Source organism: Nicotiana sylvestris, chromosome 10 (genome assembly GCF_000393655.2).
Source record: "Nicotiana sylvestris chromosome 10, ASM39365v2, whole genome shotgun sequence".
Taxonomy (NCBI): Eukaryota; Viridiplantae; Streptophyta; class Magnoliopsida; order Solanales; family Solanaceae; genus Nicotiana; species Nicotiana sylvestris.
Genome location: NC_091066.1, coordinates 169,861,127 through 169,879,215, shown reverse-complemented (window position 1 = coordinate 169,879,215; position 18,089 = coordinate 169,861,127). Strand labels below are relative to the sequence as shown.

General features: G+C 36.2%; 2 protein-coding genes across 4 annotated transcripts; one reads left to right on the top strand and one right to left on the bottom strand.

The window, feature by feature from the left end:
• Positions 1-721: 721 nt before the first annotated feature.
• LOC104224287 (DNA replication complex GINS protein PSF3-like) lies at positions 722-4,906 on the bottom strand. 3 transcript variants are annotated; one of them, XM_009775905.2, is made up of 7 exons: positions 4,802-4,906; positions 4,549-4,593; positions 4,394-4,465; positions 3,869-3,969; positions 3,428-3,526; positions 1,411-1,550; positions 722-1,029 (listed from the first exon to the last, which is right to left on the bottom strand). In XM_009775905.2, exons 2-7 carry the CDS (start codon positions 4,591-4,593, stop codon positions 920-922), a joined length of 567 nt encoding a protein of 188 aa, XP_009774207.1. In that variant the 5' UTR covers positions 4,802-4,906; the 3' UTR covers positions 722-919. The 3 variants fall into 3 exon arrangements, with proteins under 3 accessions (XP_009774207.1, XP_009774208.1, XP_009774206.1); XM_009775906.2 differs by having other exon boundaries at positions 4,752-4,905; XM_009775904.2 differs by having other exon boundaries at positions 4,825-4,873.
• Positions 4,907-7,164: 2,258 nt separating this feature from the next.
• Positions 7,165-16,388, top strand: LOC104224284 (nuclear poly(A) polymerase 1). The gene is made up of 13 exons (XM_009775903.2): positions 7,165-7,244; positions 7,344-7,937; positions 9,033-9,110; positions 9,189-9,296; positions 10,077-10,139; positions 10,229-10,387; positions 11,531-11,644; positions 11,724-11,786; positions 11,905-12,234; positions 13,715-13,879; positions 13,980-14,813; positions 15,782-15,855; positions 15,938-16,388. The coding sequence occupies exons 2-13, from the start codon at positions 7,848-7,850 to the stop codon at positions 15,978-15,980; spliced, it is 2,121 nt and encodes a 706-aa protein (XP_009774205.1). The 5' UTR covers positions 7,165-7,244; positions 7,344-7,847; the 3' UTR covers positions 15,981-16,388.
• The last annotated feature ends 1,701 nt before the right edge of the window (positions 16,389-18,089 follow it).

The window sequence follows — 18,089 nt, the reverse complement described above, 5'->3', positions numbered from 1 at the left end:
GAGACCCATTTGTGAAGACTGACCAGCTTTTATAAAAGTGAAGTTATCTATATTCATTTCCTTTTATAATTGTCGACTGGAGACTCTGCTCTTTAATGCAGCTAACCTTGCATATTGCTTCCTTTCTTCTATGTTAATAAAATGAAAAAAGAAAATGCTCCTTTTTCTTGAATTCATTTGAGGGGAAAAAAGAAAAGGGTGAAATTAAAAAATAGCCAGATTTATTAGTAATTGAAAAATAGCCATAATTTCAAAAATAAATCGAAATTTAGTCACTTTTTATGTAAAGATAAATTTGAACAAAAATACTATTCAAAATCCGGAAATATTCTAGCATAATATGCTGGAGTTCGAATTTTTTACATGTAAACATGCTGGAATTTCATAATGTGCTAGAGTTCCAACAAAATATGCTGAAAGTTCATACGCAAGTGCTCCAATTTCCAGTATAATATGCTGAAACTTTCTGCATGCTGGAATTCCAACATAATATGCTGGAAGTTTATATACATATGCTCTATTCTCCGGTATATTATACTAAAACTTTCCATGTGCAGTAGTTCCAACATAATATGCTGGAAGTTTATGCGCAAGAACTCCATAATTCAGTATATTATACTGGAACATTCCATGCTGTAGCAAAACATTGGCTATTTTTAATGACATTACAAACACTGGCTATTTTTCAATTATCAGTCCGAAAACTAGTTAGCCCGTGCTATTTTCACCAAAGAAAATATATTGATCAAAATTATTAGTTTGAAGCAGTAAGATTGTCTATATTAACCTCATCAGCTAGTCTCCAGATCCACTTTCTATAATACACTTGAAAAGAGAGGCAAATCTCATAGAATAGCCAAATAGACAATACATCTTCATATCGTAGCATGCCTGATCATATCTTTTCAAGTACCAAAACTCATTCAACTGGCTTCCTCTTTCTTCCAAGTACAGAAGCTTTCTGCAATCTAGGACCTCCCATTCGCCACTTCTTAAATGCTGCTGTTGATGACTGACCAGCTTCATACACTTCGCCATCAAATTATCAATAAAAACCAGAAAATTAGTAATGAATCTTACAAGTATTTGACCAGAAATATTTTTTGAAAGTAACATTTTAAAGTTTTAGTTCAGTGGTGTTTTTAGAAGAAGTAATTGTAACAAAACAAAAGTCTTCTGGCCTCTAAAAGCAACCTGAGATGATTTTCCAAAAATAAATAAATTTGGGAATAGAACTTCTAAAAACAACTATTCAATCACATTTTTGTTTTCTAAAACTTCAAAGAAGCGTGTATGAGATTCTCAAATGAACTGTCTAAACGCCACTACTCAGAGGAGTTTTTTTTTTCTTTCTTAGTTTGGGGGAAGGGCGGGGGGTTGAGAATCAATAGATTATAAGAATTTTCTCACATTTAGTCTCTTCTTTTGTCAGAAGAGTCAAGTTCTTGGGAACCACAATTGACGCTGCAGTATGAGCCTTGATGAGGACTTCTCTGTATCTTGTTCGAAATGCAACTAGAAGTAGAGGTCCAATGGTCTTCTCACCAATCCTGTCCAATAAGAAAGACAGAAAGTATAAGGTAATGTCAACCTGAAGAAACACCAAATTAGCATATAGGTTTGAAGGAAAAGAAAATCAGGAGAAACAACAAACTTGAGGCAACAAGAGCTGCAACTGCAATCTGCAAATGTACTACTACCAGATACACTTAGATGTACCAGAATTTGAAGAGACAAGATGCCTACCAACCACATCATTTAATGTGGCAAAAGAGAACTGGGAATAGTTAAAACTATTGATTACTGGTTTGCTATCAAATTTAAAGTAGCTAAGGTCTTGCACTACCATATTGTGCCACAGGATGAGCGGAGATCTTTATGATTTCTGCAAAAGACAGCTCATAATCAAACAGGGGAGTGAACGACTTTGGGTTTCCCTTCCATGTAATTAAGTCCTGATTTTACACAAGTGTAAACAAACGAGAGGCCTGTTTCAACTCTGCTCAATTATATTTTGTGTGTTTCCGGCTTTTTCAAGCTAAAGAATCATGCAACAGTAACTGATACTCCTATAATAGGATCATGTCTACAAAGGATATATTAACCATGAAGCACACTCCTAAGTTTTAAGTACCTGACCTCAAGAAATGTCCTTTTCTGCTTTTAACAGGAACACTTCATTCACATAAAATTTCTAATAGAAAACCAGTCTGTACCCGTAGTCTACACAAAAGCTCTTGAATTCATTTGGACAATGCCAGCCTGTCAGAGAGTATCACCATATCTTGTAAGGACTAACGAGAGCTCCATCAGCGAACATATGCATAGCAAGGTCGGACCTTCTTTCCTTTGCTTTTCCTATTAGCTCGCATTTTTTTTTTGGGGGGGGGGGGGGGGAAGATAAGCTATATTGAAACGGAAGAGCATTTAAAGGTCCATTTATGCTCTAAATGTAGCATCGTTTCCTTTGTAGTCACCACCAATCACCATTTCCCATAACTCAGCTCATGTGAAAACTATTATCCCTTGGTACTACTTAGACTATATTAAGTTCTACCAGCAATCCTTTGGCTCAACTACCGGGTTGTTCGGACTCTTCACTTTCAGAGCCGCACCCGTGTCGATACGACGTGGGTGTGGGATCCGTGCCGGATCTGGTGAACCACTTTTGGGTACTTTGACCAAAATCGACAGAGAAATTTAGGACATTTCTGAAATCAAAACAAAAGCTAGGGTGAAATTGAAGAAAATGGAATAGCTTGTATATAGAAATTTCTGTGTCAATCATTTTCCTTTTATGTCTTTCTCAGATTCTCCTCTTGATCAATATTGTCTCCTTCTCGGAATACCTTATAAGTTTTCCAAATAATGTCTCATTATTTAAACATATTTTCATAACTCTATTTTAAGATATTTGAATTATTTTGAGCCGAATCTCCGCACCCGTATCCGTACATGGATTCGTACTCCTCAATCATTAAATTCAGATCATGACGGATCCGACCTCTAGATCCATACCCGTCTCGGACACCCACACTCGAGTCTGAGCAACTAACGCTATTAATGGTCAAGTAGAGTGCTTAGCATAAAGTACCATGAACTGCATGAGTTTCAGGATCAGACGCCATGCTTCATATAAAGTAATATGAACTACATCAGTTTCAATTAAAAGCTCTCTTCCGTGGCAGGGTTCTGGTCCACTCCTAGTTCACCTATAGAAGTTTGGCCATTTAGCATGCCTTCAGAACCCTTCTTCACATTAGCACAATCATTTCTCGCATTACTTGGCCACTATTGCGATCTAAGATCAGTCAATCTACATCAGCTTCCCCTACTTGGGGTTTTGGGAGGTTTTGCAAAAGAAGAAACAGGTGCAAAGTAACATAACAGTTGCAGGAAAAAAGGAACAAAGACAAGAAGAACTCACAGGCGTGCTATCTTGCATCCAAAATTATAAAAGTAGGGGCATAAACTTCTCAGATCCACATGTGCTGCGTCAGCTCCTATCTCATTCCTCGTTTTGGCTCTGGTAAATTAACATATAAGAAACAAATAGGTAGAAACTTCCAAATCTTGGAAATTGGATCTATAAAACAAGCATGGTGTGAATTATCATATGAGATACGTCAAGTTTTAGACGGTTCGTGCAAGTGTCTAAATAGCAGATTGTCATCAGTCTGAAGAGAACATCAACCAATCTAAATCTATTACTAATTTTTAAGGATAACTCTGCACAAGGTAAGATCGAGTGTCCATAAATATTCAACATCTCTTTCAATATCTGCCACTTCGCATACTTAACTAATTCCACTGGTGTATCAAGTAAAAGTAAACATGAAACCATGATGAGAAACACTAAGAACTTTACTTGGTATCAAAGTATGGAGGAACTTTAATCGACACGGCCTGTCTCACGTATAGCTCCTGGGCAAGCCAAAAGGGCATTTCTACTTGTGTGCCAGCTTCCACCTGGAATTGAATGGGGAAATAAACATCACAATTTGGTCCAGAAAATAAGAGTTTTAAGTTCTAACTTCTAACACCAACGGTGCAAAAATTATTTACACAAGCAAGTCATTTAAAAGGTAAATACGGGTAACTATCTATCTAATACTAGGATTGATTCGTAACCTAGAAGAAATGGTAATTTACCTGCTATAACATATTAAATTACACTGTTGGTTTAAAAAAATATTTTTAAAATAAGGTCATTTAAAAGGTTAGTACAAGTAACTATTATTTAATAGTTACTCCATAACATATTGTTAACCGCGAATTTATGGTAAATTAACTGCTATAACATGTTAAATTACACCGATGATTCAAAAATTAAACGGCCAATGTTTATAACTCAAATCCGGCAAACAAAACCAATTCAACATAAAAAATTTACCTTGTTAGTTTCATCAGCACAATCAAAAATCCCAACTTCATTAGCTGTTTGCAAGAACACAGCTGGAACAAGCTGATTTCCATTAAGATTATCAATACCCACAAATATTTTTACACTTAAACAAAACATAAGAAAATTCAAGAACTGGGAATTACCTCTTCTTCAGCTAATATATCATCAATGTCATAATAATTTGCCATCTTCAATGAAAAAAAGTCGACTTTTCAACAAATTGGGTTCAAACTCACTCGACAATTTGCATAAATCGAAAAATCAAAACTTTTTTGGTTCTAGTTAATTCAACAATAAATAAGTAGTACTGAAATTAGGGAAAACAGAAACTAAATGTAAACATTACTGTTTTATTTGAGATTTGACAAAAATAAGAAGATTTGCTATGCGAAATACCAAAATGAGATCGAAGCCCTAACCCGCCCTTTTTGGCAAATCGTATTGTTTTTTGAAAATTCAGATGAAAAAGGCGCTAAGTGAAATGAATTTGTGTACATGGCGCCCCTTTAGGTTTACTCTTGTTGCATTTATGCCCGCATGCTGTGGTAAATATGTATTACCTCACCATCCATTTCAATTTATGTGAATTTATTTTGTTTTTAGTCTAACAACAATAACAACAATCCAGTAAAATTTTATTAATGGGGTCTAAGAGGGTAGTGTGTATGCATATCTTACCCCTACCTCGATGGAGTAGAGAGGCTGTTTCTGAAAGACAATCGGCTCAAGAAAACAAAAAGACAAAAGGAAACAATATTAGTATCACCATAGAAATAATAGGGAAAATAGGAATAACATGAAATCCAGAAGAAAAATACAAAGCAAAAAGCGATAGCTACTAAATAGATCTTGCACTAAAAAGTGAAATAGTAAGGCACAACATATGCTTAAGGTTGTGTTAATAATTTGTATTCGAAAATATATTCAGATATAAAAAAATAAAGTGAAACCAGAAATGTAGAAGAACATAAATTAATCCGAGCCCACAGAATTCATAGCATTTCCTTTAGGAACTTCATCCCTCTTAGTACCCGAGGTATATGATTATTTTCTCCTAGGATAAGACGGATTACCCTCGCTGGTGTAGCGGTACTTCAAACCCCAGTGACCAACGAACTCAAAGAACAGTAGCAAATCACACTTACTGCTTTCTTTCTGTTAAAACAATGCAAAAGGAAGAAGGAGAAATTAGGATTTCATAAGGAAAATCTGAGGGAGAGGTCATGTATTTATAGCCAAAACGTTGGGTGATACCGAGGGATTGCAACTCTTCATAGTAAGCTGCAACTCAAAATGACAGTTTTATAAACGGCCATTTATGCAAACCCGCCAAATTCAAATTCAAATAGAAAAAATAAACGGAGGAAAAATTAAATTACCGTTACAGAAATGGTCTACTTTGGATTAAATAATATTGCGTTAATATTAACAAATAAATTTGGTCCAAATCCAAATCCGGAAGTGGAGCGACGACGACGACGGCGCGAGACTTGCCTTCTTCTCAGCTCTTTAAGAGCTAGAAAAAGTACAATTGTATATATATACCCGTCAAAACTCCTTTTCTGCTCCAATACGGGACAATGTCCCTTTGTCAAAGAGGGAAATTAAAAAAATTTATTTTTTCTCCATTTCTCATTCACTCTATTTTTAAGTTCTAACAAGCTTAAAACCCAACAGACTACAAATTTTAAAAGTTTTATACACATATATTTAATACTAGAGTTTCAAAAGTCTTATTATTATTTTTTAACAATTAAATAGATTTACATAAATTAAGTCGGATAAAGTAATAAAGAAAAAATAAGATACTTTGGAGTCCACTTCTTTTTATTGACAAAATAATATGACAACTTCTCACTGCTTTTGAGTCACATAAGTAGTAGATTGATTTTGGCAACATTTTATTACACATATAAGTCTTAAAAAATTCATACGATTAACTTTTTAAAGTATGTGAGTGTGATATCACTATTTTCCACTACAATTAGCTTTAGTTTTAAAAATAGAATTAAGACCTGAAACTTCAACTAAATTCGTGTGTTGGAAAAGCACATATCATTCTATGATTTGCGTCCAATAATGATGACTCATTGCGCCACTTTTATTGACTTGCTTTTTCTAATTTTACTCTTATTTTAATTGTAATAACTTATTATGTATATTTATTATAATTTATATTTCTGTAAATAGTTATAACAATAACTCGGTAAAATCTTACTAATACAGTCTGGAAAGTGTAGTGTGTACGCAGACCTTACCCCTACCCGAAGTACCAGGGAGATTGTTTCCGAAAAGACTCACGAAAATAAAAAGAATTCACCATTAAAGTTATGCATATAAGAATTTGAACATTACGTTTGTAGCACGAGAACAATTCCTTTTTTTTTTTTTTTTGCAGTCGATGGCATTCAAAAATAATTAGATATTTTCAAAAGCATTTATAATTTTCTAGAAAAAAAATTACGATTATCCGTTCACGTTAAAAAAGTTAATAAGAATAAGTCATGAGAATAAAGTAAAAAATTAATCAAAAGTATGAATTGAGTCACGAGAATAAAATAAAATTTCTTAATATATGAATCCAAATTAATTAGGGCAACGAATATAATACCATAAAGTAAAAAAAAAAAAAAAAAGAAAGAAAGAAGAAGAAATATGTGGTCAATTTCTAGTTCTTTCCTTTTCCTTCAGGAATAAGAATTTGGAAAAAATTAAGAACTGAAACTAAACAATAAATCACATACAATAAATTAATAAATAAAATATAATACAGATTCTCTATATCTCCATTATTCATTCATCAGTTCTCTCTCTCTCCTCCCCGCCTCGTCTCTCTCCTGTCAGCTTCAATTCTCTCTATATTATCTCATAAATTCTTTATATCTTTTGTAAATCTAACCTCAATTTTATTCTGTTATTTTTTGTTGTTAAATATTAGGGTTTCGATGGTGCGAAGAACCGGAAGCTATTAATCGAGAAAAAATCCGCGTCAATTGAGAGAATCACATAATTTTAGGGCTTCGCTTGCAAAATCAGAGGCTTTGTTGGTGGTGGTGAAGTTGTATTAGAGAGAAAAAAGAAAAAAAATCGATAAAGTTAGGGTTTTGATTTATTTTGTGTTAATTTATTGTACTTTTTGTTTGTTGTAGTGTATCGCAATTTAATGAGAATTGGTGTGAAGTGTAATACTGATAAATTTCCTTCTTTTTTTCAGTTTTGATTTTACCTTTTTTTGTTTCCCAGTTACATTCAATTGTTGTAGTGGATTATTCAGAAAAAAAAAGAGGAACACTTTGTTATTGAAGGTTAATTTTGTTATTATATGCAAAAAAGAAAAAAAGATAAAAGCTTTATTGAGTTAGTATTTTCAATTGAGTAAAAAAGAAAAGGAAAAAAAGGGAAAGTAAGTTATTTTGTGTTATTTGTGGAAAGAGGAGGCGATATGAGTAGCACTGCATATGGAGTATCTGAACCAATTTCAACTGGTGGACCCACTGAATTGGATGTTGTTAGAAACTGCGAATTGGAAAAGGTTTGTTCTTACTTTTTTAACTTGTTAAATTGTTGTAGTATATGTTTGGAAAATTTGACTTGTCAATTTTTGTTGCAAATATTGGTATGCGATGTTTAAATGGAGTAATGTGGTCAGTGTGGATTCTTATAGTTAACCCCAACTTGTTTGGGATTGAGGCGTCGTTGTTGCAGTTGTTGTTATGATTGGAATATTTTTTCCTCTCGTGTTTATAATGCTTTTCTAGATTATATGTACAGAGTAAATTAAGGAGTTCCCCAACATTGAGTTCTTGGTAAGGTTGAATTTGTATAATTCAGAGGTTAATAAATTGGGATTCTGTGTTTCTGTCCATTTGTTTGTTGAACAGATTTGTAAGTTAAAAGTTGCATTATATACTTGTTAATGATACTTGAGTAGAACACATGGATTAACTCCAAAAAGATCAAAACTGTACATACTTATAAGTAAAACAGTTATTGACCAATCGAGAAGGTAATTATGAGTGTTAATCTTTGTAAAAAGAGGTGATAATAATATATTTAAGCCAAGCACATTAAGCTATGGTTCTACCTAAATACTTGTATCGGTCGGTTATACTTGACATCAATACCCATTCAGAAGACTTATCAGCTATAACCGAGCCTAAACAAGCGTTAGTAGAAATGTTATGCATTTGCTTGCTCAATGGGATACGTATACAGTTTTGAAGTTGAACCAGACATAACCATGCTTTGCACTTATGGCACGAGAGGGTGATCTAAACCAGTCTAAGCATTTTGATTAAAATCAAGCTAAGTTTTTCTTCTCAACTATGAATTGCTCTTCTCTTAAATGATTAAATTAACACAGATTAATGTCCCAACGAATTGATGTCTGAGTCAAGAGAAAACAATGCTCGAACCTAAGTCGATATCCGAGATTCCTGATCTATATATGTGTGTGTGTGTACACACACACACTCACATATATACACACACTCGCATATACACACACATACACGCTTACACTCGCACTCAGATATACATGTGCTTGAGTGTGTGTTAGTCTGTGTGAGATAGAGAGAGACACATTGTAGTTTTTAAACCATATCTGACAAGGACTGCACCTTTTCAGTTTCTCGCAGATGCAGGTTTATATGAAAGTCATGAAGAAGCCATTAAGAGGGAAGAAGTGCTAGGGAGATTAGACCAGGTTATTCTTGTTTTGTGAATTGAGAATTCTCAGTCTACTATATCAAAGTCATTAATTACTGATTCTGGAGTAAAACAGATTGTGAAGACGTGGGTGAAAAATGTCTGTCGTGCTAAAGGCTTCAATGATGACGTGGTGCAAGAGGCAAATGCAAAAATCTTCACATTTGGGTCATATCGGCTGGGAGTATGTCTTTTTCTTGTTTACACCCTTTGTTGGATTCAACTGGTAGTAATAGTCTTGGTACTTGCATTATTGGTTCAGTTTACATGTCTGTGGCTCAGTATTGGAACAGCCTGAAATGAAGTGCTTTTTTTTTTTTTTGGGGGGGGGGGAGGGGAGGGGGGGCTTATTTGGTTGATTGGATTTTTGGGGATTACAAGTTAGCAGGTTAAATGCAGTTGCATGTATGATGAATTTGTCAAATCTAATATAGTACTTGATTGAGGAGAGGGTATTTGGTCTAACTTTTCTCCATGTTCTTGCACATCTTTAATTTTGTAACAACCTTGTGACAACCTCAATTAGCAAGAATAATTAGGTGTTGTTTCTTCTTTCCCCATCAATTCTATAGTGTTTCCTGGCCCTTGTGTTATTTATGAACCCTGCTGGTATTGATTTTGCAACTTGGTCTTTTTTCATCACTGTGATGCCTTAGTAAGTTAGTTTTTTAAATTTGGGATGTCAAGGGGAGGGATTGTTCAGTGATGCTTTATAGTATTTGGGGACCCTTTGTCCAGCAGGAGTGAGAACTGCAAGGAGAAACTTTCGATAGTACACATTTTACATTTTGGTATTGTGAATATATATGTTACTTTACAGAAGAAGTGATTTAAGTCGATAAAGGATTGAAGGAGTATTTGTATATTATGTTGCTTGGCTTCAAGGACTTTGGCTTTTTCTTGTTTGTCAGATAATTTTACCATTTCACTTATCAAGTTAACTTTTTTTGATTGTCTTTAACAGGTACATGGCCCCGGTGCTGATATAGACACTCTATGTGTAGGACCTAGACATGCGACTCGTGAAGTAGGACGACAGCTTTTTCAGTTTACATCCTTTAATCTTAGGTTTCTCGGCTGAAGATTGATGCATGAAATATTCCTCTTACATTGCAGGACTTCTTTGGTGAACTTCATAGAATGCTTGAAGAGATGCCTGAAATACAAGAACTTCATCCTGTACCTGATGCTCATGTTCCTGTTATGAAGTTCAAGTTCAATGGGGTTTCTATAGACCTTCTTTATGCAAATGTAGCACTCTGGGTTATTCCTGAGGTATGATTCTCCTGTATGTGACTGATTACACATTTTCTTTGAGATGCACCATCCTTTGAAGTCTGGAAAATCTATCTTCTGATGTGCGTTTAGCTTTGTTATATACTGCTGCAAATACTGCTGCATATCTTCTTCATAATTGGTTGAATTGGTGACCCTAACAAGGTGTTTCCCAGGGTTCCACATCTTACTTTGATGCATTTACCTTTTCATTTTCCTAATTAAATTTTAAAGTAGCCAAGGAAATGTGCGATATGCTCTAAACTTAGTTGGGATAAAGTAGGTTGTGCCACATATCCTTAAGTTGCTTCTTGCAGTTGGTATGGACAAAAGACAGAAGTGGAAGTAGGGAAATACGGAATTACAGCCTTTGCTGCATTTTGTGGATTTTGTGGAGATAGAGGATGATTTGAAAGGAGTTTGACTCCTACCGAGAAACTGAAGGCTCAATTGTTGTTGTCTTCAGCTTTTTTGGTATAGAATGTTACTTGTAAATAACATGGTTGGGTCGAAAGATTTTATTATCTTCCTTCATTTTTTATTTGGATGTAAGTAGTAGCTGGTCTTTGTAAAGGGAAAGCTACCACAGTTTTGCTGTATCTTTGAGCAGCCACTTGATGCTTATTAAAGAACAATGGATGGTTTTGAAAACTTCAACTGGTCATTTTATGAGGATATAGGTTTGGTTTAGGCTCTTAATAACAACTGAACATCTGAAAGGAGGGCCCGGTTGGGGGGTGGGGAGTGTGAATTTGTGCGTAATTACTTGCTACTTCTCCTGGCTCTTGCTTGTATATGCAACTTAGCATGCTTTTTTCTGGAATTGCATGAGGACTATTTCTGGAACTCTTGACTACTTCAAGGTATTAAAAAGAGTGTTAGATTCTTGTATACTTTTTCTAAATCTGAAATATTGAGAGGCCATTCCTAACTACTATTCAGTAACGTTAACAATTATCAGTAGTGTTCATTTATCTTCTGTCCTGTTGTGTGCTGATGACTATACTCTGTTTTCCTTGTGGTTTTAGAACCATCATAATTCTAATGTCGTCATCCTATTAATCTGAAATAACTTGTTATGCTGTTGAAATAAATTCTGTAATCTGTAAACTTCTGGATTTTACTCCTATTTGTCTCTTGCAGGATTTGGATGTTTCGCAGGAGTCCATACTACAGAATGTGGATGAGCAGACTGTTCGTAGTCTTAATGGATGCAGAGTAACGGATCAAGTTTTGCATTTAGTACCCAATATCCAGGTTGTTGCCTCACAATTATGTAAATTGCATTTGCTTTGAAACTTTATACTTAATCTTTCCCCCCTCTTTGGTCCTGCAGAGTTTCCGCACCACACTGAGATGCATGAGACTGTGGGCAAAAAAGCGTGGAGTTTACTCAAATGTAAGTGTCCAACATGACCCCTTGTACAATCTTATGTGTCCTTAAAGGTACAGTGCCTATCATCTTGGTGAAAGTGAGTCTGCCTCTCTAAAACTTGTGTCACTTCTGTTTTGACCAGGTTACTGGATTTCTTGGCGGTATTAATTGGGCATTGCTTGTTGCTCGGATTTGCCAACTTTATCCAAATGCAGTTCCTAGCATGTTGGTCTCTCGGTTTTTTAGAGTCTACAGTTTGTGGCGCTGGCCAAACCCAGTTTTGCTGTGTCCAATAAATGAAGGATCTCTTGGGCTTGCTTATTGGGATCCTCGGAGAAATTTCAAAGATAGGCAGCATCTAATGCCGATAATAACTCCAGCATACCCCTGCATGAATTCTAGCTACAATGTGTCAACGAGTACCTTGCGTGTTATGACAGAAGAATTTCAGAGAGGGAATGAACTTTGTGAGGTATTTATGCGTGCTCAGTTTTTGTGGGGTTTTCTATTGTACTGAATGCAATCAATGTGATCTGCCGGTTTTTTCTTCCTATTGGTTCTCCTATTGAGTTAATTTACCCCATTTAATTTCTATTATCTTAATACAGATAAAAACCAAAACTAAGATTTTGAATGTTGCTCAAGCATGTTTATTCAACTGAGTGGCATTCCATGTGGTGGGAGTACCATCTTTCCTTTAGTAGAATCATTTTGCTCAACTGTCTTCATCACTGGATAAATCACATGCTGCTTACTTTAGTTTCAGTGTTCCGTGTTTTCACAGCTTAATGCATGTCATAATTGCTGGCTTTTGATAGAGTCAGATTGAAGTAGCCTGCATCCATGTAGCTCCATATGATCCTGAATTTTCCTTAATGGCTATATTTATCTTATGTCTCTTTCATCTCTTTCTTACAACTAGATGCAACAAGGGAGGCATAAATTAGAGCTTTGTAAGCTCATCAATCTCTCTCACACTCTTATTTAATATGCAAGAGACCTTTTTTAAACATACAAAGCAGGCATAAATATACCAGATTTATGTCTAGGGAATGCTGCAGCTTAACCGTAACACCTGAGGATAGTAGCAATTACAATTAACTTGGTGATTAAAATTGATACTAATAAGCCTTCCGAGAACTTAATCTCAGCTATTGAGACAAAAATATTGGGCTTGTTTAGCCCTAATGTTTTAGTCCTGATTCATTGGTGACTTTAAGCATTCAACTGTAGTCTCTAGTGCATGGTGCAATCTAGGAAGGAAGACATTTTCACCATAAGAAATTGTTTCTTCCTAGATTGCACCGTATTTATCAGATTTCTAGGGATCACTTACCTCCAGAAGTTTTTAAACTGCCCTTCCTATACATATATGTAAGATAAGACCTTGGGTCTTATTGAAGGCTAAAAACTCCGCTGTCAACAAAAGATTACTTCATTGTCGGTTTTTCACCGAATTTCATTCAATTTTTTGCTCATAAAATTGATGTTGCTTCTTCCGTAATTTAGGCTCCTGCTTAACTTCGTAACCCCCCCACCCCCCCACCCACCCCAGACACAGACACAAAAAAAAAACGCAGCGAGTGAGAGAGCAAGTAAGAGGGTGTGTGGACCATGCTCATATCAAGTCTGCGTCCCCAAGGAAATTTTAATTGCTAAATTACGATTTCTGTAGGATAGAAGGCTAGGTAATTTATTTGTCTTTGTGTGTAGTTGCTCTTAAATGTTTGTTTTGGCGGTTCAAGCATGCGTATATAGTGAATTTGGTGCTCATGGTGAAGATACTTGGTTCTCTCCCTAATTTCTTTTTAGACTTCTTCATTTAGTTTTTGCGGCACCAATGCTCCACAGTCATGACTTCTATTCTAATCCTATTGCTGTTATCTACCAGTTTGTTATTCCTATTTTATTAGTTGAAGTCTTCTTTCCCTGACTCATTTTTGTGTGCATAGGCAATAGAAGCTAACAAAGCTAGCTGGGAAAGTCTTTGTGAGCCTTTCGCTTTTTTTGAAGCCTATAGAAACTATTTGCGGATAGACATAGCTGCAGAAAGTGAGGATGACATGAGGAAATGGAAAGGATGGGTTGAATCCAGGATACGCCTGCTCACTCTAAAGGTGATGTTTCTTTTCTTCTGCTTCACATTTTGATGACTTCGTCTCTATTGCTTCGCCAAAGGCACTGAATTAATGAAGTTTCCATGCTGTATTCATCCAGATTGAGAGAGACACTGCTGGTGTACTTCAATGCCATCCACATCCGGGTGAATTTTCAGATAAATCTAAGCCGTTTCACCATTCTTATTTTATGGGATTACGTAGAAAACAAGGTACAAATCCTCAACAAGGTGAACAATTTGATATAAGGTTGACAGTTGAGGATTTTAAGCGAGATGTATATGCATATTCTTTTTGGACATCTAGCATGTGGATTCATGTGTGTCATGTCAGACGAAAAGACCTTCCTAACTTTGTCTTCCCTGGAGGAGTGCGTCCTGCTCAGCCTGCAAGAAGTGAAAGTCGTTCAGTTTCAAAATCACTTGGTTCTGCTAAGGCAACATCTGTAGATGCTGCTTTTAGCAGAAAGAGAAAGCACGATGAAGTTAATACAGGTTTTACCTCAAAAGAGTCTTGCCTGGCCATGAGTAGCAGTGATGCCAGCTCACCAGGTGAGACTAGAGAGTTGAAGCGATTTGAAGCTGATATTGGTGATACCTTGAATAGTGGTGGGCTTGTTGATAACCAAATTGATGTTTCTGTCAAAAGCACATTGCCTGTGCCTTCATCAGGTGCAGCTGTAACAGAGACAATAGCAGTCAAGCAATCCGCAGAACCGACTGTGGGCCATCAAAGTGGATCTCATGGTTTTGAAGCTCCTGGGGATGAACTGGAAGTGACAAATGGAGTCAAGCATTTTGATGGGGCTAATGAACTGCAGATGGAGCCCCCAACAGCAGAGGAAATGGTTGAGGCAACAACATCAGAGGAAAAGGACAGAATTGGCGGTTCTAGCCATAAGGTCCTACAAAGCGAGGGCTTGGAAGAACTTGAGGTTGTCTTCAAACTTCATACACTTATTTTCTTTAATGCAGAATATATCGAATGTCTATTGAGATCCTGATTTTGTGCACCCTCAGTCTGTCCATCTGCAGTTGCATCATACAAATCTCCTTAATCTTTTTCTTCTTTTCAGCTTTTTGCGGTCGAGACTATTTTTTGGATAGATAATATATGATACCGAGACTAACATAGTGGACCTGTGGAATTTTACAAAACAGTTGATTAAACTAGTTAATTGTGCTTTTCTTTGATGTCTTTGGTGTGCGTCTTGTCCCGTAATTGAAGGTTCTAACACAAACTGCCATGTTAGGGAAAACATCTGATTCATATTGGCCCTAAATTATGAGTAGTCTTGTTGGAGTTCATTTAAAATATGGCAGCATTCTGTTGTTAGTTACTTGTTGCAACAAAAAAGTGAACCAGACTTTATGTGGAGCATGGAATATACCAGAAGGCCACTTTCCTTATTTGTTTTTCCAGATCGTTCCCTTTTTTTAGCTCCAAGGTCTTTGTAAAATTTGGTGCTTGTTGCGGTCAGATGTTTAATTGTTGATCAGAGGAATAGGAGTGAGCTTAACCCAGTCTTCAGAATTGGGATAAAAAGTGCAATTTTGCAAGATGCTGTGATAATTTGATAGTCCACTGACTCGTTCATTTTTTTTTTTTTGGTGAGTCCATTGTATCATCGCCCTTATGTCAGAGAAATATAGCGAATAAGAATGGCCATTTTAAGAATCTTACCAAAATATGTTTTGCATTGCTTTCTGTTCAAATCTTCCTTTGGACTTCCCTGAGAAAACTTTGTTAGTGTCACCTGCAATATGTGTACATTTTGTTGCTAGTTGTACTCTGAATTTTGTAATTTGGTAGTTTCTAAGGCACGTAATGTTGCATGTTGGTGTGGCCGGAAACATCAGACAAATTCTAATCTTTTTGCTTCTTTCCCCTTGCCCCTGAAAGCCGCTTGAGCTAGCTGCACCATCCTCCAGCATTGCATCTGATGCATTTGTGGTTCCTCAGAAGCCTCTCATTAGGTATTGTATCTACCCTGCCAAATTGAACGAGTGAACTTTTCTAGAGGCGCTTTTTGATCGGTGATATATGCACTTCTTGCAGGTTTAATTTTACTTCTTTGCGGAAAACAACTGAGAGCACATGACGAAATGTGCGCTGACCACATGCTGGAGATCGAAAGTATATCGAAATTGTTTTTACTGAAAGCATCAGAGATGATATTTTTAATGAAGACGACGCGGGAGAAGAAAATGGAATAAAGACAAAAAACAGAGCTAAATTCCATTTTTGGCTGGAGAGGTGCGAGTATATCTTGCAATTCTGAGGCTGAGCCATGATTTCTAAAGCAAAAAAAAAGAGGAAAGGAAAAAAGAAAAAAGAACTGAATCCAATTTTGACTGAAATTGGTATTTCTTGTAAATTATCAGTCGTCTGGAGACTCATCCTCAAGTGCCTTTTGGGTGCTGATTGTAAATTATATGGATAATATCTAAATAATGTGTACTTGAATACTATGTTTTGTGTATTTAAGTTTGGAAAATTCAAAGTAAAATAGTTGTCTGCGCGGTTTAATATGTGAATTTGCTAGTTCTACAATTCTACACATTGTTTGGTGAGTCCCAAATATGTACTTTTGTCTAAATACTCGAGTAATGTGTTGTTTACGTGAATATTTCATTTATATGAAAATCAGTCTATAAATGGATATACATGCATCCATTATAAATTTAAAGCTCGAACTCGAAATCTCTTATCGAACATAAAGGAATTCTTTGGAGGTTATTTTGCGGTTCATTGTGCGAATGCATAATCATTTCGTGGGCCGCACTTTTATCGCAGAATCAACATGGGAAAATTTCGCACTTCTATCGCAGAACCAGCATGAGAAAATTTCGGAGGGTGAACTCGAAATCTCTTATCGAACTAAAGGAATTCTCTCGATTCCATTACAACCCTTGATTGTGATCTATGGAAGATGGCTGTTGTCTTCAGTCTCTCTTTCTAGTTTTAAATGTAGTAACAGGTCGCTATGTATGCGATAAGGAGTTTCGCTACCTTAAGACAGTTAAAGTTACTACCGTCATTTATTGGGACTTTCATTCAAAATTTATAACACTTCTCCTTCCGATCTTCCAGTACTGGTCAGGTGTCAAACTTTATGCCTAATTCAGGTAGGTAAAGTTTAGGTGTTTGAGTTCAATGGACCTGTCAATTTGTATTTGGTATTTATACAGTTTCGTACCCTTGACTTATTGATTACTCATCTTTAAGTTTTTGTCCTGAGCAGAATGCAAACAAATTTGTTATAATGCAAACAAACTTGTAGTAATAATCAATCAATTTTCCAATGTTGAAGTTTCTCATTTTTCCTCTCAATTTCTTTCAACTTAGGAATCGTTTGAACATAAAATAATTCCAAATGTCGCACTTTGAAAGTGATGTGGACCAAATATTCTGGAATTTTTCCGATACCTATATTGGAGACCGATTAAATTCAAATTCGCGTCGGAAAAATTCATATTGAAAGTAAAACGCTCCATAACAAAGGCGATTTCATACCCCGATTTCGAATCCGAGGATCAATAAGGAGTTGTATCACAATGCAGTTCTATGTGATAACAATGACTGATATATTTTTTGTTTCCCTGGTGATGGATGCACTGACTCATCATATTCAAGGGGAGGTGCCATGGTGCATGCTATTTGCTGATGACATTATTCTAATTGACGAGACACGAGGCGGCGTCAACGAGAGGCTAGAGATTTGGAGACATGCTCTTGAGTCTAAAGGTTTCAAGTTGAGCAGGACGAAGACGGAATACCTCGAGTGCAAATTTGGAGTTGAGCCGACGGAAGCGGGAGTTGAAGTGAGGCTTGACTCTCAAGTCATTCCCAAGAGGGGTAGTTTCAAGTACCTTGGATCGGTTATTCAGGGGATCGGGGAGATTGACGAGGATGTCACACACCGTATAGGGGTGGGGTGGATGAAGTGGAGGTTAGCGTCGGGAGTCTTGTGTGACAAGAAAGTGCCACCGTTACTAAAAGGTAAGTTTTATAGAGCAGTGGTTAGGCCTGCCATGTTATATGGAACTGAATGTTGGCCGGTAAAGAACTCACACATCCAGAAGATGAAAGTAGCAGAGATGAGGATGTTGAGGTGGATGTGCGGGCATACAAGGATGGATAAGATTAGGAATGAAGATATTCGAGAGAAGGTGGGCGTGGCCCCCATGGAGGACAAGATGCGGGAAGT